This window comes from Neopsephotus bourkii, unplaced genomic scaffold, assembly GCF_033783945.1.
Source record: "Neopsephotus bourkii isolate Nb327-2 ecotype Australia unplaced genomic scaffold, CSIRO-AGI_Nbou_v1 NB_126, whole genome shotgun sequence".
Lineage (NCBI taxonomy): Eukaryota > Metazoa > Chordata > Aves > Psittaciformes > Psittacidae > Neopsephotus > Neopsephotus bourkii.
The window spans coordinates 1,252,399-1,277,016 of record NW_026900643.1 but is presented as its reverse complement, the minus strand read 5'-3'; the positions used below and the strand labels follow the sequence as shown (position 1 = coordinate 1,277,016).

General features: G+C 39.6%; 2 protein-coding genes across 4 annotated transcripts in view; one reads left to right on the top strand and one right to left on the bottom strand.

Moving 5' to 3' along the window:
- Positions 1 to 3,177: 3,177 nt before the first annotated feature.
- On the bottom strand, positions 3,178 to 8,431 carry LDAF1 (lipid droplet assembly factor 1). 3 transcript variants are annotated; one of them, XM_061367299.1, is made up of 5 exons: positions 8,411 to 8,431; positions 6,938 to 7,076; positions 5,869 to 6,037; positions 5,356 to 5,494; positions 3,178 to 4,088 (listed from the first exon to the last, which is right to left on the bottom strand). In XM_061367299.1, exons 2-5 carry the CDS (start codon positions 7,031 to 7,033, stop codon positions 3,995 to 3,997), a joined length of 498 nt encoding a protein of 165 aa, XP_061223283.1. In that variant the 5' UTR covers positions 7,034 to 7,076; positions 8,411 to 8,431; the 3' UTR covers positions 3,178 to 3,994. The 3 variants fall into 3 exon arrangements, with proteins under 3 accessions (XP_061223283.1, XP_061223287.1, XP_061223278.1); XM_061367303.1 differs by lacking the exon at positions 8,411 to 8,431 and adding an exon at positions 8,153 to 8,174; XM_061367294.1 differs by lacking the exon at positions 8,411 to 8,431 and adding an exon at positions 7,979 to 8,114.
- DNAH3 (dynein axonemal heavy chain 3) overlaps positions 7,899 to 24,618 on the top strand; it is a 68,145-nt gene continuing 51,425 nt past the window's right edge. Inside the window, 10 exon segments of the mRNA XM_061367272.1 lie at positions 7,899 to 7,996; positions 11,784 to 11,890; positions 13,847 to 13,948; positions 16,367 to 16,592; positions 18,095 to 18,164; positions 19,211 to 19,400; positions 19,892 to 20,081; positions 22,407 to 22,602; positions 23,573 to 23,698; positions 24,392 to 24,587. Coding sequence (XP_061223256.1) covers positions 11,858 to 11,890; positions 13,847 to 13,948; positions 16,367 to 16,592; positions 18,095 to 18,164; positions 19,211 to 19,400; positions 19,892 to 20,081; positions 22,407 to 22,602; positions 23,573 to 23,698; positions 24,392 to 24,587 — 1,329 coding nt within the window. The 5' untranslated portion in view covers positions 7,899 to 7,996; positions 11,784 to 11,857.

The window sequence follows — 24,618 nt, the reverse complement described above, 5'->3', positions numbered from 1 at the left end:
CCAGTAAAAACATGTGGTCTGGGTTGACCTAGTTTTATTTCTTCAGCCTATCCCTATCAAAAACTGTGGTGATGGCACAGCACTGAAATCAGCTTTTAGTAAAAGGATGTGGTGAGAAACTTTAAAGCAGCAGTGACTTATAAACATGCAAAGGCAAGGGCAGCAGGAGTGAAACTGCTCCGTGGTTACCTGCTGGTAACTGAGAATTTCCAGCTTTAGCTCCTGGTAAGTGCTGAGGACAGAATGAACTACATAATGAAAAATCAGTTTAAAATGCAGAAGGAAATAGTTCATTTGGGCAGATCCTGAACTGGAATAAATTCACTTGTGTCTGCGGAGTTCATTAAGCAATGCCTGCTCCCTTCAGCAAAAGATAAAGGTCAAAAGGAAATTCAGGGAAAAAGATTAGAACCCTTCAGCTGTGCTTCCACATATGAGCTGTGGCCTAAAGTTTTTGAGTGTTGCTGCTTGAGACAGGTGTTAAGGGTTTTATTGCTCTGTCTTTGGAAGTGCCTCCTGTTTTAGGCAGCCTTGCTTCAGGGATTGCTGGCCATGTGTTTTTGTAATAGTTGTTTGCTGAATTAACGCATCATTAAAATAAATGGCTTCTGGAAATCTAAGGAGTGGAGATAAAGATCCTCCTCCTTACAGAATGCATGTGAATAACCGTAGGTGCTTTTCTTCATTCCCAGTGTTGACATTTGGTTACTTTATGGGAGAAGGAATCAATCAAGCTAGTGATGAAGTCTGCAGCTTTTATTAAAACTGAAGTAGGTTGTGTGTTCTAGCAACTGAGTAATTTGGGTTTCTGTTTGTTCCCTAACAAGATGGTACAGAGCTGTCTCTTAGTGTGGTTTGGAATAAATCAAGCTGGTTCCTTTTAATTTGAATGTATTTGGGAATATTTATTTGACTTCTTGACAATTGCAGATTCTGGAAAATGGGCAGTTTTGTTGGCATAAAACGACAGAAAATTATTGATGTCTCACGCCCTGTTAAACATGCCACTGAGCTGGTGTGTTAGAAAGGAGAAGATAACATAATTGTCCTGTTGTTTAAAATCCTTTCTGAAGTTTGTTGTGTTCCTGAGCCATGTTTCAGTGAAAAAAATACAATGGTCCAAATTACTTCTTTCCTCCTTAGTGGCTTAAAACAAGTTAACTTGAAAGTCCCTGAGTTTCAAACTGTGATGTTGTTTCATCCCTGAGCAGAGGACTGTTACTTGTCTGGGATTTTGTACCAAAGTATTTTTTGCATGTGGGGTGATCTAATAAAAGGCTTGAAATCTTTTCATCTGCTGGGGAAAATGGGGCCTGGAAGTAGGTAAATCCTATAACTAAAATGATGGCTAGGCAGCACTGAGAGCACACTTTACTTTCTTTACTTTCAGGGTCTAATTAAGTATAAATATCTAAATAAAATTGTGCAAAGAACTCTGTTAAGCTAAACTCAAGTTTGCAGCAATACTTGCAAGTATAGACTGGGGTTAATCTCTTTAGATTCTAAAGCAAGATCATAAAAGTGAAAAGGTACAAGCTGTGTGAGTGAGTATGCAGAAAGCTAGTGTTTTTCTGGCTGTGCCTGATAAGCTGTAGCACAGATGATAAACAGCATCATTATTTCCCTCCTGTGGAGTGCCTTCTCCATTTCAATTCATTTGAGGTCTCGAGCACAGTAATATTTATGTATATTTCATTTTAGGTGAACTCGTAGGAGACAACAGGAGATAAACAAGGGATTTATTTTCAAGGTGTATTTGAAATCATGGCAGTTCAACATGTAAAAAAACAACACTGGAAACATTAACTAAATGAAGTGGTGACTGTGTTATAATCAAGTCACACTAATTTCTGCCTTGCTCTCTTAGCAGCCAGTAAACTCCTAGATTGAAGGCATTACTGCCTAGAAGAAGATTTGCAAAGTAAAGTTAGACACAAATTGTATCCCAAATTGAGGGGAGCCAGTAGAATGGTGAAAGGCAGGATGGATTCCGTAATGATCAGGCTGCTATTTCAAGGCTCACTTTTTGCTAGTCATAAGGATTTCTAGCACTTAGAAATAGTTCTTATTTTAGTACTTCACAGCTCTTAAAGGCAGGCACCAGTCCATCTGCACAAGAGATAATGCATTCTATCTACCAGCCAGTGCAAAATGCCTCTTTCACCTCATTGCCCCGACCTACTGCCTAGCTGGAATCTCTTCACCTGCAAACACCCATATCTTTCAGTTTTTTTGAAGTCCTGTCTAGGCACTGGGGAATTTGCTTTTAGGTTGCATTACCTATAACTGTGATATGCATCACTGCACAGCACCACACAATTGTTAAGAATACCATTCTATTCCTCACCCTGATCCTCACTTGCTGCAGACCAGCAGAGCTCTACTGTAATTGACAAGTGCTATGGTTAGATCCTAAACTGGGAATCCCAGCAATGTAAATAAACTGTGTACATCCATTCACATTAAAACTTTCTTCCATATTTCAGCTAGATTTCTCCAGGCTGTACATCATGTAAACAGTAACACAGCACTAGCTTTTCTTACAAGGAAAGTAGAGAGAATACTTCTCCTTACTTCTTTTTTTCTTTCCTTCTTGCCACTTGTATGCTACTATTAACTGGAAGATAAAAAAACGAAATCTGATTGCTATAAAGCTTTGAAGCACCTGAAAAAAACCTGAATATTTTACCTACTTAGTAAATGATGAAAAAAATCACTTGGTGTGATCTCCATTCTGTAAATCCTTCACATTCAAAGATAATTTAGTAACTACTGGAGCCCTTTATGAACTAGCATCAAGTCCTGTCAGTCTCCTGCAGAGTAACACAGACTAAGGCTGAGCATGATTTCATCCCACTGCTGAAGTTTGGGGCCAGCTTATCTTCAGAGCTGAAAATGTTACCACCAGTGCTATGTGGAACACATTATAGCTCAGGTAAATGCTGACTCCAGTTGGAGTCAAACAGCATGTTGGTTCCTGCAAAACTGGAGTATTACCCTAATGTAGTCCTCAGGATTCTGCATTTTCTTTACAGGCATGAGGAGAGTAATCTGCAGTTTGTGGTTCAGCAATATTAACCAGCCAAAATACTTTAACTGAGGAGAAAAACTGAGCTCCAAATGTAGCCCTTCTAGAAATAGATCTGGAAATGTTTTTCCTGTAGAATAACAACTCGGTTAAACAAACAGCACTTTATTAAAATAATAGAGTTAGATATTTTCTTAATGCTTAAGAATATTACAGCATTCACAAAAATGAAAAAACCCCGAACAAACAACAAAACCAGCCCCAACTTAAATAACACACCAGAAGTTACAACTGAAAAGCAAAACAGGCAATTTAAACACCTAAACAAGTATGACAAATTGCAAGACCTAACTGCATAACCTTGATGTGATGAGGCAAGGAGAACAAGAAAAATATCCCTTCAGAATAATGCAGCATCTAAAGGTGTAGAAAAGTCTGTATCATGACTTAACATACAATAAATCCTAATTTTCCTTGCATAATGAATATAAAGCATTTGCATGGTGTGCTCATACTATTTTAACAAAGGCTGTTAAGGCTTAAAATATTCTTGTAACATTCAAAACACGTTTGTGTTGTTATACGCTTTGACACACGTATCAAAATGACCAACTGCTGCATTCGAATTCCAAATGATAGTACATCCAGAACTCCAGTAACAAATGTCCAATACCTACCTACCCTTTGTTTCACCTAATCATCACTAACTTAACAGTAGCAGTTATTGTTACATTCCTTTACCAGATTCTGTGGGATATTCCATAATGCGCATAGACTTTATATTGCAATGCACTGATGTTTAATGGTTATTCATAACACTAGTTTTACAGTGACAATCTAAGATGCATATTGACTTTTTTTCAGCTCCCATAAGGAGTGCACAAAGGTTGAAAGAGTAAACTATTATACAGCAAAGGTCAGAATAGTGCAGGTAAGTGCCTCTGAAGGAAGTGGAGAGAAACCCACTTATTCGTTCATTCCGGTATTGGCAGAAAGATCTGAGACAGGAGGACTCTTCCGTGGCAAACTTCCATTGACTTCTTTCTTTCTTATCTGACCCCTGTAAACAGGACAAAAAAAAAGAATGATTTTACAGCCTGTTCTTCTGTAAGATTATTGTCTTTTAACTTTCTGCTCAGAAAAGCTGAGCATCGTGAGATGTAAACCTGAGACTCCTGGAACATTCACTACCAGCTTACCAGAGCTTCTCTCAAAAGACACAGGAACATAAAAAAGCAGGTATTACCTGTCTTAACATTAAAGCTGCATGTCAGTATAACTGGTTTGTAGGTCAGGTTGGGTATTTGGGTATGGTATGGAAAAACAATAGACGTCTTTTCTGGAATTGGTGGGCAATGTTACAGACCTGGCAGCATGACCTGCAGGAGTGGTACAGTGCCCTGGAACAAATACAAGTACACTGGGCCTTGCACCATGGTCTTGTCATCCTGACGATATCACAGGCCCAACAGGCAGTTTTGTGTGTCCTTGAGAGCTGCGCAAGAAGCACAGCTGTGATGAAGGAGCAAACTGAGAACGTTCTTCTTGCTCTTCCCTAAGTTTAAGAAGTGATTATCATTACTCATTCCCTGAGAGATATTTAAGCAGCCAACAGGTGGCACTCCAGCACAACCTGCTGGTGCCTCAGAGTCCTAGCCAGATGCTTGGGAAAAGCATGGCTAAGGCCATGCTGATGCAAATAGGCCTTCAAGCCTAAAGTACTGGGAGACATAACTGGCAACCTGCATATGTGCAGCATCCAGCAAACCCTGTAACTTCTATTTAGGCCACACTGTGCCTTTTAAGTACCCCTCTGCCTATCCCTACTCTACAATTAATTTTGGTCCATTACTCTACAAAAGCAGGTAAGCAGACTGATACGGGTTATCATGAAAAAAGAACTGTAAAAGGTGAATCCTCTAGGTAAAGTCCAATTGGGAAGTGTGTTTTTATGACACTTAAAGCAGCAGATATTCTGAGGGAGACAAAGTTGTATTTGATTGCTTGATGTTGTGTTAGCACATGCACATTTAAGGACTGTCTACATTTCCTCTTTTCAGAATCACATTCAGGAAAGGTTCCTGAATGGGTATGTGCATTTCCTTAAGAGGAAAGAGGGCATGTATTGACTCTCATTAAAACATATATTGATGACCAGATACTTACATGCTGCACATTAAGCCACCAGGGTAGCCAAAGACACTCTAGTATTCAAAAATATTTGTTAAACTAAGCAATAGTGGCTCACTGAGAATAACTGAAGTAATCAATGCAGTAGTACAGCTGCAGTTTGAAAGCCAAGCATGGATCAAGCCATTGATACCCACCTTGAAGCACACCAGTAGTTGACCAGAGTTGAAAGAACAATATAACAAAGACTCAGCACTCCAGAAACTCCCAGTGAGAGTGCACTCAGGCCGCACAGTACACAAAGGAGAGCTATGCCACCTATGGCTATCACAACACCTAATAAAAGAAAATCAGTTTGTTATCTCAACAAGTTTATATACAAGTAGAAGAGCTGACATTCTACCACAACCCCAATTTCACTCCATTTGGGAAAACAGTCTTCTGCAATCAAGTAGCTAGCTTTTATAAAAGCTAGGTCAAGATAACTGGTTTAGGCATATCCATGGCTGCAATTAAAAAGGGAAATAGGATTTCCCCTGTATAATCTACACTTAATCAGATTACTACTCTTGTATTTAGAGTTTTACTGCTGCTGAGACCTGAGGACTCAATTACTTGAGCTGGGAACTTCAGAAGGAAGAAGGAAAAAAGGAAAAGACAACACGCCTTAAAAGGTAGTGAATAAGTTCATACATTCATGCATACGATACCTTCCATGACTATCACACCGATACAGGCCATTATGGCTGTTGTAACAACAAAAATCAGGAAGAATGCAACAGGAACAGCAGACACTGCAATAAACACCAGGAGTGATAAGGCAATAAAAGGATGGTCATCTAAGTACTGGCCAACACGAGAATTCATAAATGCAACAACCTGTGGATGAAAGAAAAACATTTCAGATTTTGTTCTTATGTCTTGTCATAGGTAACTTTTAAAGATGACTGTTACTTCAGTGAAGTACAGGTAGCATCTTTTTGCAAGTCTGCAGCTTGAATAAAGGAGAGCCGTTGCCCTTGTATTTCAAAAACATGAGGACTCATTGCAAATTTAGATAACTTCATAGCAAATACAATTCTACCAAACCCAGACATGGTTCTCTTAGACTTCCCAGTTCCATTCTTGCACAAAGAAAAAAAACAACAAAAAACCCAACCTGAAAACAAGTGAAAAAAAGAACAAATCACAGATTAGCTGCACAAATTTCACAGCTATGATTCTAATCTAGAGAAATGTATTTATTAAGAAAAAAAAATACTGTAACATTTAGAAATTCTGATTTTTTCTTTTTTCCATGCCTCAGTAATACCTGTAACCTGCTCATTTACTGAGCCTAAGTCCAGTGCAGGCATGTCTGTATCAAAGTTGTTGGGAATTTAACTATAATGTTACTGGTAGGAAAAAAATCCTTTTTACAGAGGCAGCCATGCCTTTACACTGGATTTTTACTGTAGTATTGTATACTAAAGTATGTATTTCCCTTCCCTTAAGGAAATATCTATTGTACTTTTAGTTCTTTATATAGCAGCACAACCATTCCACTAAAATACCACTCTATTCTCTTATGAGAAATACAGAATGAACAGGCTTCCCTGACTGATGAAGATGCGGGAAGACAGCCCTTCCCGTAGGCTCCTCAGTGTTCACATAAAAAGGGAGTGCCGATTCCTCCTCCCCCCAGTTTTGAAATTTCATTTAAATAAATTGGGATGTTATACTCCGAGAGTTATGAAAGTAGTTTCTTTATAGATACATTAAATTATAATCCGGACCCACATTTGAGTTGCTGTGGATGGCCTGCACCATGGAGTGCCATTGCTTCTGCAGTTCTTGCATTTCTTTAGGCATGTTGTAATCCTCAGCCACAGTCATGTATCTTCTGAACAGCCAGTTCTCAGTCGGCCATCCAATTTTCCTTAAAATTAAGGTACAATTAATAACAGCCTCATATAGACATCTTTTGATAATGAAGTCTTCCTTTTGCAAACACAGAGAATGTAGATTATAGATGTTAATCTGACCCACAAAGTCTAAAATGTTGCTTTTACAAAAATTCATCTAAATGCAAGGGCTTGGCCCTGCAAGCTCTTCTAGAACCCTTCAAAGCCAAGTATCAAGATACAAGGTGACTCTCATCTTCTTCCTTTGTAACATTAACCCTGCACTTAACCATGAGGGTGTTAATTTACCAGTAAAAGGGTACATTCTAACTATTCCCAAGGACTATTTGTCACTTCTAGTGCTGGAAACTTGTCCTGTATTAATGAGACTTGGTTTTGTGAGCAGCCTCGTATTTGGAATTGAAGCCACACCCTGTACAGTTTCCACCCTACATGTAGAGGCAGAATACTTTCCAAAGGCTCTGAACACAGAATTATAAAATAGTTAGGGTTGGAAAGGACCTTATGACCATCTAGTTCCAAACATCCTGCCTCCACCCTAAACCATATCACCCAAGGCTGTGCTCAAAATGGCACTGACCACTGCCAGGGATGGAGCGTATTCAGCATATTGAATTGTGATGGTGTAAAGGCAACATCGGGTAAAAGATCTGCTCCCTCACCAAACATAATGTGTTGTTGCTAGGGGAACCCTCACCAATGGGACAGTAGAAGGTATTTTTTCCTACTTGTAAATCTATAGTCACCGTGTCCATGTTCGGGTTATACTCTCCCTGTACACACGGTCCCCCCTTTGTTTACACAGCACTTTCACTGGGCACCGGCGAGCAGACCTCGGGCCGAAGGAAGCCGCCCCTCACGAAGCAGCCCGCTCCCGAGGCGCACAGCTCACCACACCACCCCCCGCGGCCCGCACCGGACCCTCAACAGCGAGGTCAGGAGCCGATAAACCACACCCCGTCACGCCACTGCTGCCGCCGCAGGCGCTCTGCCGTTGCCCTTAAAGCGTGTCCCCAGGTAGCGGCCGAGCCCTGGGCCCTTTCCTGCCGTTCCCGGCCTCCTGCGCTGCGTACAGCGCGGGGCTCCGCACCCCACGTGGCGGGAGGGGGCTGCGCAGGACTGAGAGGTCACCGTTGGTGCCTGACAGGCCCCGCCGCAGTGGGCGGGGGGCAGTGGAGGTACGGGGGGCAGTGGAGGTACGGGGCACCTGGCTCCCGCTTCCGCCGGCCCTCCCACTACGGCCGAGCGGCGGACTGGGCGAACAGGCCGGTCTGTGTCCCCGGCCAGGCGGAGCGGGGCGGCGCCGCTCCCCACCCGCCCTCTGAAGAACCGGGGCCGTCCTTCTCACCTGCCCGCCGGGCCACGGTCTCTCCCAGCGGCTTGACCTCCCCGCCCGCCGCATGCAACACCCGGCGCGGCCCGGGCTGGGCCTGCTGGCGCTCAGGGAAGCGCCGCCGTCCTCCTGCCTCTGTCTCCTCCCCGAGGGGGCCGGCGGCTCTGAAGAGGAGAGAGCTAGGGCAGGGCCTGGCGTGGCGGCGCAGGCACCGGGGTGGGGTGTTTGGTGAGGAAGGGGCCCGGGAGTTTTCCACTTACCGCCGGATTTGAGGGGCTTGTATTCACCACTCGTGTGCCAGGAGCTGCTCAGATACATGTCGACAGTCCCGCCATCCCCAGCTATAGAGGGGTTGCTGCCATCTGAATGGGAGGCTACAAAGGCAGCTTTCAGTGAGTTGTGACTGTTGGGCAGTCACGCCGTGGGTTGTTTGGAATGGCAGCTGTGAAACACTTCGTCTGGTATAACCACCTTCCTGCTATCTTTACTTGTTCCAGCTCATTTGCACCCTGTCCTGCTGTCTCCACGGGTGTTTGGGTGGCCACGTGCAAACCTGTTTGGGGAGATGCTTCATGTGAGGAATAATTGCTTAAAAAATTTAGCTGTGCTTTCAGCAAGATAGTGCATGCTCTGATGTCTCAGCGTTTGGATGGGACTGTTCATCTCAGAAATGATGCTGGGTACGGTTGTTGCATGATGCCTGCCCATGGCAGGGGGCTTGGAACTGGATGATCTTAAGGTCCTTTCCAGCCCAAACCATTCTGTGATTCTGTGGCTTGGCCTGGCTGCTTTCCAGAGCCATCACGCTGGTGTTTTATGCAAGCGTGAAGCTACAGTGAATTCCCAGATTTTTCTACATAGATTTAATTTTTTTTTACACTGTAAATTAGCCAGAAATCAGTGAAATATTCGTGCTTCTCATGACTGCTTTGATCACTTTTTTAATTGGTGCTGCCCAGGAGAGTATTGCAAAACTGAACATTAATGGTTTCATGATTATTTTTTAAAGTCAATAAAATAAACAGCGTGCTTTATTTAGAGCATGCCAGTCCTAAAATGCAAAGAGGGGGTTTATAAAGTTTATATGAGGTGTTTAACCTGTCAGACTGTCAGGGCTCAGTGTCTTTGAGGTGCTGATTTCAGTGGGCTCTGCAGGTACAAAGATCTCTGTAGACAGAGGGGGTGAAAGAGAGATTTGCATATTAATGCCAGTTTGGACCGTGGGTTCGAAAAGGCCAGCACAAGGTACCTGCAAAAAGAGAATTGGGAGGGCAAGTTTATTTTGGTTGAACTGTTAAAGTCTTTAGATCTCATATTATTAAAATATATAGTGTATTGATATTCCTAGTAGAGTAGGATATATAAAATTAAATTTCAATCTGTTGATTCCACGAGGATGATCAGGGGACTGCAGCACCTCCCATATGAAGATAGGCTGAGAAAGTTGGGGCTGTTCAGCCTGGATGAGAGAAGGCTGTGTGGAGACCTCATAGCAGCCTTCCAGTATCTGAAGGGGGCCTATAGGGCTGCTGGGGAGGGACTCTTCATTAGGGACTGTAGTGATAGGACAAGGGGTAATGGGTTAAAACTTAAACAGGGGAAGTTTAGATTGGATGTAAGGAGGAAATTCTTCCCTGTTAGGGTGGTAAGGCACTGAAATAGGTTGCCCAGGGAGGTTGCGAATGCTCTGTCCCTGGCAGTGTTCAAGGCCAGGTTTGACAGAGCCCTGGGTGGCATGGTTTAGTGGGAGGTGTCCCTGCCCATGGCAGGGGGGGGTTGGAACTTAATGACCTTAAGGTCTTTTCCAACCCTAACGATTCTATAATTCTATGATTTTGCATGTTTTTTTTTAAGGTGATCGCAGGGAATAACTAACTGGTAGAATTACGGTGTGACGTAATCTAGCGATAATGGCACTATAAAGTGTAATGGCTCCACTGAGTTTAGAAGTATGTTGGAGGTTTTAAATTTCTGCCTGGTTTTGAAATATGCCATAGCTGTGGGTTTGGAGATAGTCATATACATCTTAGTAAATTATTTTCCTGCTATGCATAATCATTTATTCAGCTAAAAATTCACATATAATCTCTTTATTTATAAAATAATTGCTTTTAATGTTTCCCCAGCTGAACAAGTAATGTATTTAACTTCAAAGGGCATGCATGTGTAAGCATCAGAGTTGTTGTGTGGATTGCTTAATTGAGCTTGTCTTCATGCCAGCATCAGCTTGAATTAGCAGGAGGGTGCTCATGTTGCAAACCAGCACTAAAATATTTGGGGAGTTATGGCACATACAAGCCAAGGGATTGCCAGCTCCAGCATTGCAGTGCTGGTTCTGTACCCCACACTGCTGGCCTGTGTTTAAAGAGCAGCTTAGGTTATGGTAGGTACTTTCATGTGTGGCCAGGGAAGAACAACGTCACACTTTGTTGTTGGTGTTAGGTCAAGATGTAAGAAAACTCCTGCTGTTAACTCGGACATGTCAGCCTTCACACAGTTTACAGAAAATAGGATGAAAAATAGCATCCAAAAATGTTCAGAAAGAATTTAAGTTAAAATGGAAGTCTTGCTGTGTTGGCAGAGCTTGGGTTTATATAGCCTTTATTGCTCTGGGAGCTCCCTTGCTGTGTGCAGTGTTTTCATACGAATGTCAGAGTATCTTAGATGTTTTAGGACTACATTCTTAGTAGCTTTCAGAGGTAGAATAAACGTGTACAGTTGCTCACAGCTTCCACAGCTGAATCTCCCTGACCACAGCTTGGCACAACACTGTGCTGAAAGGGCCTGTCTTCTTTCTGCTTGGGGAAGTGCAGGAGGAGGGAATTCCTGTCTCCAAGCACCAGCTTTGCTGTAACTGAGGCAACAAAGCTGAGAGTGTCAGAGGAGTTCACCAGCCTGGAACGGGCAGAGGGACTGGTAACACAGGCACCTGTAGGTAGTACCTGCTCTCACCCTGCTTGGTCATGCACTTTGTGGATGTGTATGGCATGCTGGGCATCTCTCTTGATCTTTTTTCCCATTCCTTTTGATGTGTGCTTAGTTCTTAACAGTTATTAATGTGTGGCTCTGTCTGCAGTAAACTACAAGTCAGGGCCAAGAATCCCTGGGATCATAGAAGAGAACAGGCAGTGGGGAGGAAACTAGTTTGGGTCAAAGTGGAAAGAGCATGGTGGAAAACATCTTTCTTGAAAGCATCTGGAGAGAGTTAGAAATACTAATATGAAAAGTGAGCTTGGAAAGGAATGGAAAATGAGAAAGCATATGATTTGGAGGGGAAGAAAGCTTCATGTTGTAAACAAGGAGGAAGAAAGCTGGGATTTTTCTTCTTCCTGGCAATTGGGATTGACCCCTTGTGTAATATCTGAAATGAGTCTCTCATTCTTTTCAGTGCTGTAATAACAAGGATGCTTGTATCAAGGGGGAGGACTAAAAACTTCTGAGCAAACAAAAAAACAAAGCAAGATGAAGCCAACACGGAGCTCAAGGCTCTTGAAGGTAAGTTCTTTCTGCAGTGATTGTGGAAGATCGGTTGCTTTTCTAAAACTTCACCTGAAACAGGCCATTACTGATGAATGGAGTTGACATTGGAAGAACTCTTACTTGAAGACACTCATTCTCAGGGGACTGGAGCACCTCCCATATGAAGATCGCCTGAGAAAGTTGGGACTGTTCAGCCTGGAGAAGAGAAGGCTGCGTGGAGACCTCATAGCAGCCTTCCAGTATCTGAAGGGGACATATAGGGATGCTGGGGAGGGCCTCTTCATTAGGGACTGTAGTGATAGGACAAGGGGTAATGGGTTAAAACTTAAACAGGGGAAGTTTAGATTGGATATAAGGAGGAAATTCTTTCCTGTTAGGGTGGTGAGGCACTGGAATAGGTTGTGAGTGCTCCACCCCTGGCAGTGTTCAAGGCCGGGTTGGACGAGGCCTTGGGTGATACGGTTTAGAGCGTGGTGTCCCTGCCCATGGCAGGGGGGTTGGAACTTGATGATCTTAAGGTCCTTTCCAACCCTAACTATTCTATGATTCTATGATTCTTACTGAATATTCTTTAGACCTAAGCCTTTATAATATACTTCTTATTAGGAATTCATTTGCTCAAGTATTTAACTTTCTGAAAGGTTAGGCAGCATATAAAACAAGAGTTACTTTAGGATGGCTTTCTTAGTAACTCTTTTACCTTTAAGAATGAACAAACCTCCTACTAAAGAGCATGGTTTATTCATTTTTAAAGTACCCTAAGGCCCAATCTTTTAGTCATTAATCAAATGCAGTTCATGCTGTCTTTAGTGAAATATGTCTGGCAGTGATAATGTCTTGATTGCCATGTGCCTGTGTGCAGGCACAGTGGGGAATACCAAGGAGGTAAATAAGATCAGTTCTTTCTCAAATTTTATTTCGAGATGGGCTCTAATTTGATGTTGAGGAGGGCATAGTTTTATCTGCTGGAAAACTAGGTCTGAGCAACCTAGTTCTCCAGTGATATGTTAGAAAGCAATAGCCAAGTGCTAAAAATGTATTTAAAATTATGTAAAAATCATTATATGTTATACAAACATCATTATATTGAGTAATAACTTATTATTTCATGATGATTTAATTCACTGGTGTTCAGATACCACATACTTCCACCTCCTTTTCTGAGAGTATGACTGATTTGTAATTTTTTTCCTCATGACTCCTAAACAGATCTGATTTAGGAAACTTGGAGCTGATTAGGGGTGAGGTTTTGGCCTATTTTAAGGAAATTTGCCATTAAAAATCATTTTAAAGTACTGTGAGGCTGAATAATTCTGAGAAAATATCCTTAAAGAACTTTATGTGGAGTCCCGGAAGGTGACCTTAGAGTATTGTCATTCTGAGGAGGTGGAACATAGCCCTAAAATGTATTAGGTATGCTAACATTTGTATTAAGAGACTGCAGAGTCCGTGTGAGCAATCTGTTCTTCCAGTGGCATCCTGGCAATACAGCTTTTTCTGAAACTGGGTCATTATAGACTTGAAAACCCCAGTGTGTTTTTTTTTAATCTGTAGTAACACAGTTCATGCAGCTTGGACTGTTTCAGTGTCCAAAACTTGGCAGTCTGGTAGGCTTTAGTATTTTAATGTCCAATGTTTATACCATCACAAACTCCATGGGGAATTCTTAGTGTAACTGAAGATATTTTAAACAATTTGAATTGTTTTCAGTGATATAAAAATGTTGTGGGTTTTTTTTTTAGTCTGACGTTGTTGATTAGAAGTTTGATCAAATGACTACAAAGAATGGCACAATCTGAAAACCTGTATTGCTGAGGATCGAACTCCAGAGAATGACCATTTCCCTAAAATTATAAAAGTTGCAGAACGTCACTTTCAATGAAAACTGAAAGTATTTGTTCTTTTGAATTAATCTTTTCCAAAGCAGTGTATTCATGAATGTCTTTGACATTGTTTTCCATTTCTATTTAGTCAAAAAATGAGTCTGTGTATAACATGAGTCACGCAGAACAGTTACCGGAGTTACCACCCCTACCTGCTTCTGCGTCAGCTGCACCTTCAGAATTGTATAAGGTATGTGCTCTCTCCCCTTGTGTCAGGGTAAACAACTAATTACAGGTGCTAGCATGATTTTAGGCATCATATATTACCAGGCCTTAGGTAGAAGTAAAAATAGGAAAACCTATTTAAATTACAAAGTTAAAGTACTCATCAGATTGTCAGATACTTCTTCAGAACTGCTCTTAGAAAACTGTTGTACAACTTCAATTTTGAGTTGGATAGTAAACATTGGCAGTTTAAATCTGTTCTAAATTTACAGTTAATTATTTGCTGTTCATTTTTGGGTTAAATATTCTTGCGTTTTAAGTTTCTGGGGAAGGAAACAAATGGTAAAAATATTTTTCGCTCAAAGAAATTGTGATTGCTCTCCCCCTCTCCTAATACTTTATAGCTGAGCACAAAACCCCCTGAGTTAGACTGCTGTTCCAGTGCTGAACAGGTGCAGCACTGATCAGAATTGATAGCCTGTGACACAAAAATTGCATATGACAACTCTTAAGGGAAGGAGGAAGAGGTAGCTGGCCTTCCCACCATAAGTGACTTGCAGTTGCTAATTTGGTTCATTTGTGTCAGCATGTGTAAGACCATCTGAGATGTCTTTCTTCAGAAAGATAGTGCTTGTGAAGAAATTGAAGTAATTTCTGATTGGACTTTGTTTGAAAACAGTATATTTTAAGTGAAATATATACTCTAAAAATAATGGCTAAAAAGTGAAAATGGTTCAGTGAAGATTTATATAAAATATTTTAATCCAAAAATCGATCAGACTTCTGGGGATGTGTTAAGGGTTTATATAAAATATGGGAGCTGATTTAGCCAGTCCTGAGATTTCTGTGTCACATAAGCAGTAGATTTCTGCCATGTAACTTTCTTCCTGTTTCTCCAGAAACAGCTGTTCCTCTCTGACCAGCTTGTTGCCCCAGGGGTTCCTGTGGGTATGATGATTAGCAAAGCACCTGCTGTGCACCCAGAAGGTTATTCTGCCTAGTGGGGAAGAAAGAATATAGTTTACAGAGTGGGCCTAATTAAGAAAGAACATAAGAATTCAGAGTTTATGCTGACTTCAGCAGTTCCTAAAGGCACATAGTGACTTTCTGGGGAAAGTCTCCAAATCTCCAAATTATTTTTAATTCTTGTATCTGTCTCCCAAAACCATAATTCAGGGACCCACTCACTGGTATAATGTGTGCAGTGGAAGAAATGGAGCTGAAAAGGTTCTATGAGCTTTCAGAAGCTTAATTTAGGGATTATGATTGCAGCAGTAGTGTGTACTTTTTTTCTTTGCTGATAAGATTAGCCTTGTCAGTCAGAAGAAAAAGGCAAGACAGATGTAATAATCTTGCCTTAGCCTGCATTTCAGATTGACAAACCATTGTTTTTCTCACCAAATCTCATAATAGACTAAAAAAAGTAAATAGTTCATAGCTGCATCTGTAGCTGAAATGAAAAGGTGTTATATGCTTTACTGTGCTGTCCTCTCAGAGGTCATAAAATGCTAAGAAGATGAGCTTCACTGCAGCCCCTAAGGGAAAGGCAAGAGAAATGAGGAGACTAAAGATGGAAACATCATGAATTTATTTAGAAGTTTTTTTTTAAGAATGATATAAAACTGATAATGGTGATGCTGCATTGTAAAGAGGAAGAAATGGGTAATAGGGATATGGTTCTGTTACTTCAATGCTGTAAAAAATAGTTGAAAAAGACTTAATACAGAAGCAAGCTAAATATGAATTTAGACTAAGAGCTTTAAGGAACCATGGTATGAAGTACATTCATGATTCTGTCTTATGTACATTTCCTCTCTGAGGGTGTCTTGATAAGAAACATGCTTCTTGATCCCATGTTCCTTATGCTTGTGAGCCATCTCATTAAAATTTAGACATCAGGACTGATGACAAGTCAATACTAAGTCACCTGAGAAAATGTGGGATAAACAGGCAGAAGAAATCTGTTACAAATCCTGTACTGATGTGGGAGAGAGAGAAAGATGAAAGCTAAATTTGTTAATTTGTTTTAATGTTCAATTATTACAAGGATTGAGTGTTAAAAATAGATGACAAAAGCTTAAGGAATAATTTTCTAAATTTAAGCAAATGTAAGAAGAAGAAAAGAAGCAAGATGGAGATGTGGGGGAGTAGAGAGTACTAGATAATGTACCGATGCCTTTCATTTATAAAAAAGACCTTGATTATGTAAAAAGAATAATGCACAAGTATTCCTACTGAGACATCATATAAAATTATTCTTACACGTGTGGAACATCAGGATATAAAAATAGATTGGTGGTTAAATGACACTAAGTTAGACTGAAGTATTTGCTCTTTATACTAATTGATCTTTAACACTATTCTAGTTTTAAGAGGACTTAAAATTACTGTGCTGTATGAAACTATTCCTTTTTTTTTTTTTCTTTTTTTTCCCTAATTTCAGCTTGTCCTTAATAGCAGCTGTTACCCTCCTTTGATGCAACAAGCATCATGGACTTTGGCAGCTCCATTCAAGGAACAGAATTACTACCGAAGCCTAAGTGACTCCATAGCTAATAACTATACTCTTACTGCACGGGATTTGAATATGAAAAATGTGAAGAAATTAAAGTTGTCTTCAATGACAAGGACATCAGGGGGCTCAGCAAAGCAGAAAACAGCCTCAACGTGTATCCATATTTGAGTGTGTTTATAAGTTTAGCTTTGCTAGTTCTGTACATTTTTATCTCTAATTGATTATTTGTTACAGCATCATCCTTGGAGAGATTGTTTATCCCTAATAAACACTTACAATCTTCTCGCCTCAGGGTCAGAATAGACAAATTTCTGAAAGCATGCATGACTTCAATAAAGGTAAGGCCAGTTTCTGATTAATTAGTTAGGTTCATCCCTCCATATAATCCCTTGTGATTTGTGATTTGGAGGGAATTCTTTGCAAAGCAGAAAATGAACAAAATACAAATTGGCTCTTATTATTGCTTGAAATAAAAGTTAGTGCCAGCAGGAAAAAAGAAAGTCAATGTGCATCCCTGTTATGCTCATATTCATGAGTCTTACACAGCAAAACAAGATGTGGGCCAGGCATTAAGATGTTTACCTGAGAATCAAATTCAAGAAATGTGCGTAATACACTGTTTATATCTAAATAATGTAATTGATGTATTTATTAGCAAACTGCATACATATGTGAGATATTACATGCTGTTGATTCAACATGACGTTGTGATATAAGGCAAATACGGTTGAGTTGTAATACTTTTGCTATTTATGTTTACGAATCACTATATATATATAGCATTTTATGAAGAAAACGTCTTTATGCTCTAAGTACCAATTGCAGGTATCAGATTAACTCCATTACTTAGTCTAAAAATTCCAAAGTGAGCAAGTTATTAATGAGCTTTATTTCCTAATTATGTCATTAAACGTCTTCTGCATTAAGTGTAAGACATTCAAAACCCATAGTTTTCACAGTCTGTCTGTGAATATATTCATCCTGAATTGTTGCTTTGCTTCTGTGAAGTGTTAGAGGTTGTCCTGTTTCCCTGGGATAGATGAGACATAATACCTGCTTAGTCCCCTTGTGTGCTATTTAAGAAAGGTTTGGTGTTGTTCATTGGATCTCTTTAATGGTTTCCTTATCATACACCTGATTCTTCTACTACTTGTACTTCTGCAGTACATGGGTGGTATGTGGGAAGCAGATCATGGTACTTTTCTTGATATATTGATTTTGATAAAAGACCTATTTATGTGTCCATACAGTTGCATATGGTAATAGTTTGTACTTCTCAGATTTTTCATGTGCAGTGTATTTGGTGGAACTATACAGCTTATAGAAGTGCCTTTATGTTCAAAATAGAAAAGTCACATTGCAGAATATATGGTTAGTGCAGGGAGGTAAGTAAACACTAAAATCTTAAGCATGAGCTTAAGCAGAATGCTTTCCTGAAGCTGGTTTGTTGTCCCGGAATCAGCAAGATTATTTATCATATGATTTTAATGTCTTGCTAAATGCTAAGTCAAAACTGAAGTCTTCTTTTTGACATTGTAGTTTTCTGTTATTTCATTATCTGATTAATTGACTTAGCTTTGTTTTTCACCAATCTGAAATAGTATTTTATTTGAAAAATATCCTTTTATGTGACACTTTCTTAACTGCTGCTTAAAGCTTCGGAAGAATTTCGTCCTTCTGGGAGAAAGCTCAAACTTACACAAAGAAGTCAATGGGTTTCTGACAGGTAATGTACTGTGGTATTATAAGGGTACAGATTATTACAGTCAGTCCAGATATCTGATTTTTTTACTTGTATGCTATGTTAAGTATCCAGGCATGAAATTTTAAGTCTTTAGGAAGAAAGTATGCGCCTTAAGACTGAAATTCTACAGTGCGTTGACTGAGTACCTGTAACTGTTTGTTTGTGGCAGGACAAATTATGGTTTTAGGCATGGTGAAGGAAAGGTCTTCCTTTCATCATTACTTGAGAAGCCATGGTTTAGTTCGTAGAGATGCAGACTGTGGAATGAATTTTCTCAGTTTCATTGTGATTGTGTAAATGTTCTGTAGTGCTCCTAGACATGTGTTGAATTGGGTGCTCTGCTGTACTGAATATTTCTTTTCTTCTTTGTGCTTTTCTTCTGTAAAACAAGGAAATAATCCTCTCTTAAAGTGCTATGACAGTAACTTTCATATTCCTTGTTAAGATAACATGGTGGAGTACCATAAAAAAAAACAAAAGGGATATTTGAATTCTCTTCAGCTAAGGACTTGATAATGTGAAGTGAATCAGGTATGGAGTGACAGCTTGTTGGCTGTGTTTTTTATCCTGAGGAGTGTGGACTGCCCTGTGGAAAACAGCATCTAATCATGAAAAAAAGAAGTCTGCAGTGTAATATTTATGCAAATGAGCCAGTTTGACCTTTTAGCTCAGATAGTTAAGATTTTGGTAAGATAATCACCTGATTAGGTGGAGATCTTGGGCAACCTAAATAACAGTGCTAGCTTGTCTGGCTATGATAGAATTGCTTGTAAGCTGCTGCCTGTCTGTGTGATACTGTGTGGTTGTAAGGGTTACGTATTTGTATTTTTTCTGTGAAAGTAGTATGCTACATTATGCTACCCTTCTACTGATTTTTTTTTTAATGAGTAATTGAAATATTTCATAGTTCACACTTGTCCTCAGTGCAGTGTAAGTGGTTTATATAATGCTTGTCATTTGTCCGTATAGATTTAAAAATCCATTACTGCTTCTTTATTCATTAAATTTGGTTGGGTTTTTTTTTCCAGAATTAAGCCAGATTCACTGAAAAGTTTGGATCCCATTTCAATGAGTGCAGTTGCTCATATGACAGAATTACATGACTTCCATTATTCAGCCAGCCAGCCATTGACCCCAGAAGAACAATTTCTTATCATGCACTTACATGAGAAGGAGATAAGTAAGCGAGAAAAGCCACCTTCAGTAAATGATATAGAGGTATTTATACAGTTTTGTTTTAAGCTAGAAGTGTCAGCAGTAAGCATCTTCAAAAAACCTCCAAACTTCTACTTAAAAGTAGTTGAGAAAAGAAGGCAGGACATGAGGTTTGGAAGATGTAAATATTCAGTATAGCAAACTGTTGTTAAATATTGTCAATTCCTATCGTAGTTCTCTTTCTAGCTACTCAGTCTGATTTTTGTTCTAATCGGTTTGCAAGTAGAATGACCTTCCCAAATTCTTAACCTCTCACATTGTTGGCTAGTACTTCAGTGGTGGGTAATTTAATATGCTGCACTCAGCTCTACTGGTATGTACGCTTACATCAAAACAGGTGGAAGTGTAAAAATGTCAGGCATTGGCAGTGCTTTAAAAAGATTCAAGTGCAGAAAAAGTTCAAGTGAAAGAAAAGCTGAAAATATTTTGTAGTAAATTCATTATCTGTCATAAAATTCATACAATAAACATAATATTTTTACCATCATTTTTAGCGGTACTGTTACTACATATATAATGGAGTGCGGGAAGACATGCTGGCACCTCAGGATAAGGAAGTGATTAATGCAATTTTAAAGCATATTCCAGCTCACGTTCTTGCTAAACCAAACCTGGAGGATTTATGTGCAAATTTGAAAAAAGAGATTAAGGCTGACTATTGTATCTATCTCATGAAAGCCATTGGTAAGACTCAAAAACTCTTAACAATTCAGAATATGTAGACATATATTGCACTTTGAAAGCAAGTCTGCATTCTATTCTTAGCACCCATGAAGAATTCTTTTGGGGTTAGTAGAATTGCAGTAGATACCTGAGAGAATATAATCTGCGATCATACTACATAGCATTCCAGTTTCAACAAGTACCTATTTACTAAACTGTGCAACCATTACTTAAATGTAGTCATTTCTAAGTTCAGTAGCTCTGGGTGCATAGAACATTTTGGCCATACTTACACAATTTCCCGTTCCTAATGCGAATCCAAATCACATCCAAAATGTGTAATTCTGCGTCATAAAGTGTGTGAAGGGGATTGATCAAATGATGGGGTTCAAAGAGTAATCACAGAATCACAGAATAGCTAGCTTTGGAAGGGACATTAAGATCATCTAGTTCCAACCCCCCTGCCTCATACTAAACCATGTCACCCAAGGCTGTGTCCAGCCTGGCCTTGAACACCGCTGGGAGTGGAACATTCACAGCTTCCCTGGGCAACCCATTCCAGTGCCTCACCACCATCACAGTAAAGAACTTCCTCCTTATATCCAATCTAAACTTCCCATTCCAGTGCCTCACCACCATCACAGTAAAGAACTTCCTCCTTATATCCAATCTAAACTTCCCCTGTTTAAGTTTGAACCCGTTACCCCTTGTCCTATCACTACAGTCCCTAATGAAGAGTCCCTCCTCAGCATCCTTATAGTCCCCCTTCAGATAGTGGAAGGCTGCTATGAGATCTCCACGTGGCCGCCTCTTCTTCAGGCTGAACAGCCCCAACTTTCTCAGCCTGTCTTCATACGGGAGGTGCTTCAGTCGCCTGATCATCCTCATGGCCCTCCTCTGGACTTGTTCCAACAGTGCCATGTCCTTTTTATGTTGAGGACACCAGAACTGCACACAATACTCCAAGTGAGGTGTCACAAGAGCAGAGTAGAGGGGCAGGATCCCCTCCTTCGACCTGCTGGTCATGCTCCTTTTGATGCTCCTTTTGATCATCTTAGTTTCTAGCAAAGAAATTAGATAAGAAATTAGAAAGACATTGTGACTATAAAGATCATGAAGCACTGTTGCAGATTATTCACTGATGAATGTGGTTTGATTCATTGATGAATGATGCTTTGAAGTGCATGATAGACAAATACCCATTATCAGTAGTCAAAGTATATTTGATCCTGATGTGGGGAGAGGGTAATCTAGGGTATTTTAATATATACTTTCCATGCTATTTTTTCTGTTACTCTGCAGTAAGTCAGTGATACCTATTAACAGACAAATTCATCTGTCCAACAATTCCAGTGAAATAGTATGTGACACTGGCATCATGTCACAAGTTAAAATAAATTCATTTAAGATATTACACAATTAAAGAAAGTCAAGATGATATATTTATGTTCATGATCACACTGCTCATGTTAACAAATGGAAGAGCATGATATATAAATGAATACAAATTGATGTCATAATCTTTGAAATTCAGTAGTGCCCACCTGAAAGGGAATGTGAAACAGGTAGCTCTGTAGAACATGAGGTTTTTCTATTTGCTTTACAGTATTCTTGCAGTTTTCTTGGTTTTTCCACATGTGAAGTAATTCCGTTCAATTTTCTTAAGTATGTTGACCCGTAAGTAGGTTGTGGTCTCTCATTCATGACAGCATAAAAATGAGAGATTGAAGTTTTCATTCTGCCTTCTATAGTCTCTGATATCTTTCTAAATACCCTTTAATTTGGCTTTTATCAATGTCATGATTTTAGTGTTTGCAGTCCCTAACGTCTACAAGGGGTGGTGAGTCCACTTCTCAGCTTTTGTTAGTCTTGTAATGCCTTTGATTGGAACTGGCAGCACATGAGTTTTGGCACCTAGCAGATCATAGTCAGCCCTTTGAATGTCATATCCTTCCTAGATGCAATAGATGTTTCATAATATTTCTGTGTTTCACTAATGTTTAAGCAGCCTTTTAAGAATCATTCTTGAAGATACTTCCACTCCTGGTTTATGAACAAGGAGGTGAAGCACAAAACAGATCTTCAAGAGGAAAGACAGAACAAAAGCCCTTTCTTCTGCCTCCCATGTTTAGAATTGGGAGCAATTCTTGTTTTCTTTTCCTGAAGTAACTCTAGTCAAATTGCTAATTTGATTATTGTGCTGTATTTCATCCTGAAAACACACAAATGACTATATGACAGTGTGTAAGTTTTAAGTGTGCAGAATTCCACAACTTCCTGAACTATGGAGATACTGTGTTTTCATGTGAAAGTTTTGACCTTTATGCTACATATGCTTTGTTCTAGTTGATTACATCTTGATGGATCCAGCTGAGAAAGAGAGACTGCTTATTGGAAGTACCCCACGCCCCTTTCCCCAGAGAGTTGTCCGTGCACCAGTCCCATGGCACAGCTCTTACATAGAAGCGAAAACCTGGAATGAAAGGAATCTATTCATAGTGAATCCATTGATGCCCACTTTACAGCAGCTCTGGCTTTCTCAGTAAGATGTCTTGTCATACAACATCAGTTAAATTGGGAATGTGTTTATTTTATGGCTTGCTTACAGAGTGTCTCGCAGCATATGTTACAGAGATTCTGGAGGAGCCACCGGAGAGAAAGTGGCAAAATCTATTCTGTTTTGGATTTATTTTTTTTCCTGAGCTTGTAAGAATTTCAAGATAAAATGGTTGTTTCTTGCAGACTCTGAAGCATGTCTTACATAACCACAGTAAAGAACAAATAACTTCATGCTATGAAAAGATCATCTGTTTTGTTAAAGATGTTATCCTTAAATAAAGACTCAGTGCTCAAGTATTGGAATTCTCATCTTGATTCCTGAAATTAACAAAATAAACTCTTAAAATTGAGTATCTTTCAAGTGTCTGTAGTTGGAAGTTGTCTGGGGACTTCTGAAAATTGCAATATGTTTTCTTATGAAGTTAGATAAGGTAGTTAGTAATCCTGAGATCTGGTTTTGCATTTAAGTAACATTTGTAGGAATTCAAGTTCTTGTATGTTTCAGATTGTGATACATGCCACGCTGGTGAATTCCCCCCCGCCCCATATAGCCGGGTTAGGTATTATTACTATTAATACAGAATAGAAGCTGTAGGTGTCATTTTATATATTCTTCAATGCCTGCATATGCTAACAGATCTGGGAAAACACCAAGAAAATATTCATTCATCTTAGCAAAGAATGCACAAAATTTAAAATACAGCAGGTACCAAATGAAACTTGTGAAGCCTTCTGTGCTTGCCAATAGCAAAAACCCCCACCATTAGAAGTGCACTTTTTGGACAGCCTAGCAATAAGGCAATATGCATCAATGAAATTATATGATTAGTGTTTATAAATAAATATGAGATCTTCCTGACTGTATTTCATTGTGGGGTTTTTCTTTGTTTTTGTCTTTTTCTTTTTTTAAACAGAATTCTGTAAAATATGTACTCTTTTTTTCACTTCCACAGGTATAGTCACCTAAGGTTTGTTCGTACTGAAGAAATCCTTTCTGGAAACCTGCCACTGTTGCCTGCTGATTTCAAGGAGGTTATTCAAAGACACTGTGTGGAAGCTCATGATATTCTTCAGAACCAGTCAGTGCCAACTGTAGTAACAGTAGATAAATAGAATGCCTTAGGCTCTGATTTACGTGAAGCTCCCTTTTTAAAACAGATCTTAGACTGAGATCACAGTATTCCCAACTGCAAGCCTGCGAAAACAAAGGGGCTAAAGAGAGGAGAGGAATAAACATCTGAGTGCTGAAACAGCTACTGAAATGCAGGAGTGCTTGTACATGAGCAAAGGGGAATAAACTGACTACGAATAAGTGTAGACTGGAAATTAGAAGGTTTCTGCCAGTGAGAAAGTGGAGCCTAAATCTATAAAAACAGTGACAGGAAACCTGACTTCTTTAATAATGGAAATGGATCAATTTAAGAATGAGATTATATGAGGTAACTGCCCATGATATAAGGTGACTGCATTCTGCCACCTGAGATTTCTTCCAAACTTAAGTTTGCCATTTAATGCTAATAATTTAATATCATCACTAGTATTTTGTCTATTAATTTAAAGTAATAGTAGGGGTCCTTTGTAACAAGTTTACTTAGTTTAAAAGCTCAGGTTTCCTCTAAGTTCTGGTAGGTACAGTTTTGTTTGACATCTAGTTGACAGTTCTCTGCTAGCCCTTTGAATTTTGCTCATTCTTTGAGTAATTTCTGATTTCATTGCAAGGAGCAAAGTAAGACTAAGATGCTTTTAAAAACTTTGTTAATATTTCATTGTAGCTGGATCCCAACTTGTGCATCCATTTTCCGTGATCAGAAAAGAGAATGGCTCCATTTTGCTCCTAAAAATAACTGTGATTCTTCTGAGCAAGTTGAAAGCTATTTTTATTCGGTGGCAAGTCTAATGTCATTACAATTACGTGAGATGGTTGTTAACTCCTTAGAAGATCTTCTTGCATTTTTTATGATCCACAAGGTATATGCTGTTAAGTATATCTATAATTTTC

Excerpts from the sequence above, each read along its gene's own strand:
- LDAF1 (XM_061367299.1), bottom strand. The coding sequence starts at position 7,033 with ATGACTGTGGCTGAGGATTACAACATGCCTAAAGAAATGCAAGAACTG. Across the intron at positions 6,038-6,937 it reads CCATCCACAGCAACTCAAAT|GTTGTTGCATTTATGAATTC; the intron begins GTGGGTCCGGAT and ends TTTCATCCACAG. Across the intron at positions 5,495-5,868 it reads CGGTGTGATAGTCATGGAAG|GTGTTGTGATAGCCATAGGT; the intron begins GTATCGTATGCA and ends TTCTTTTATTAG.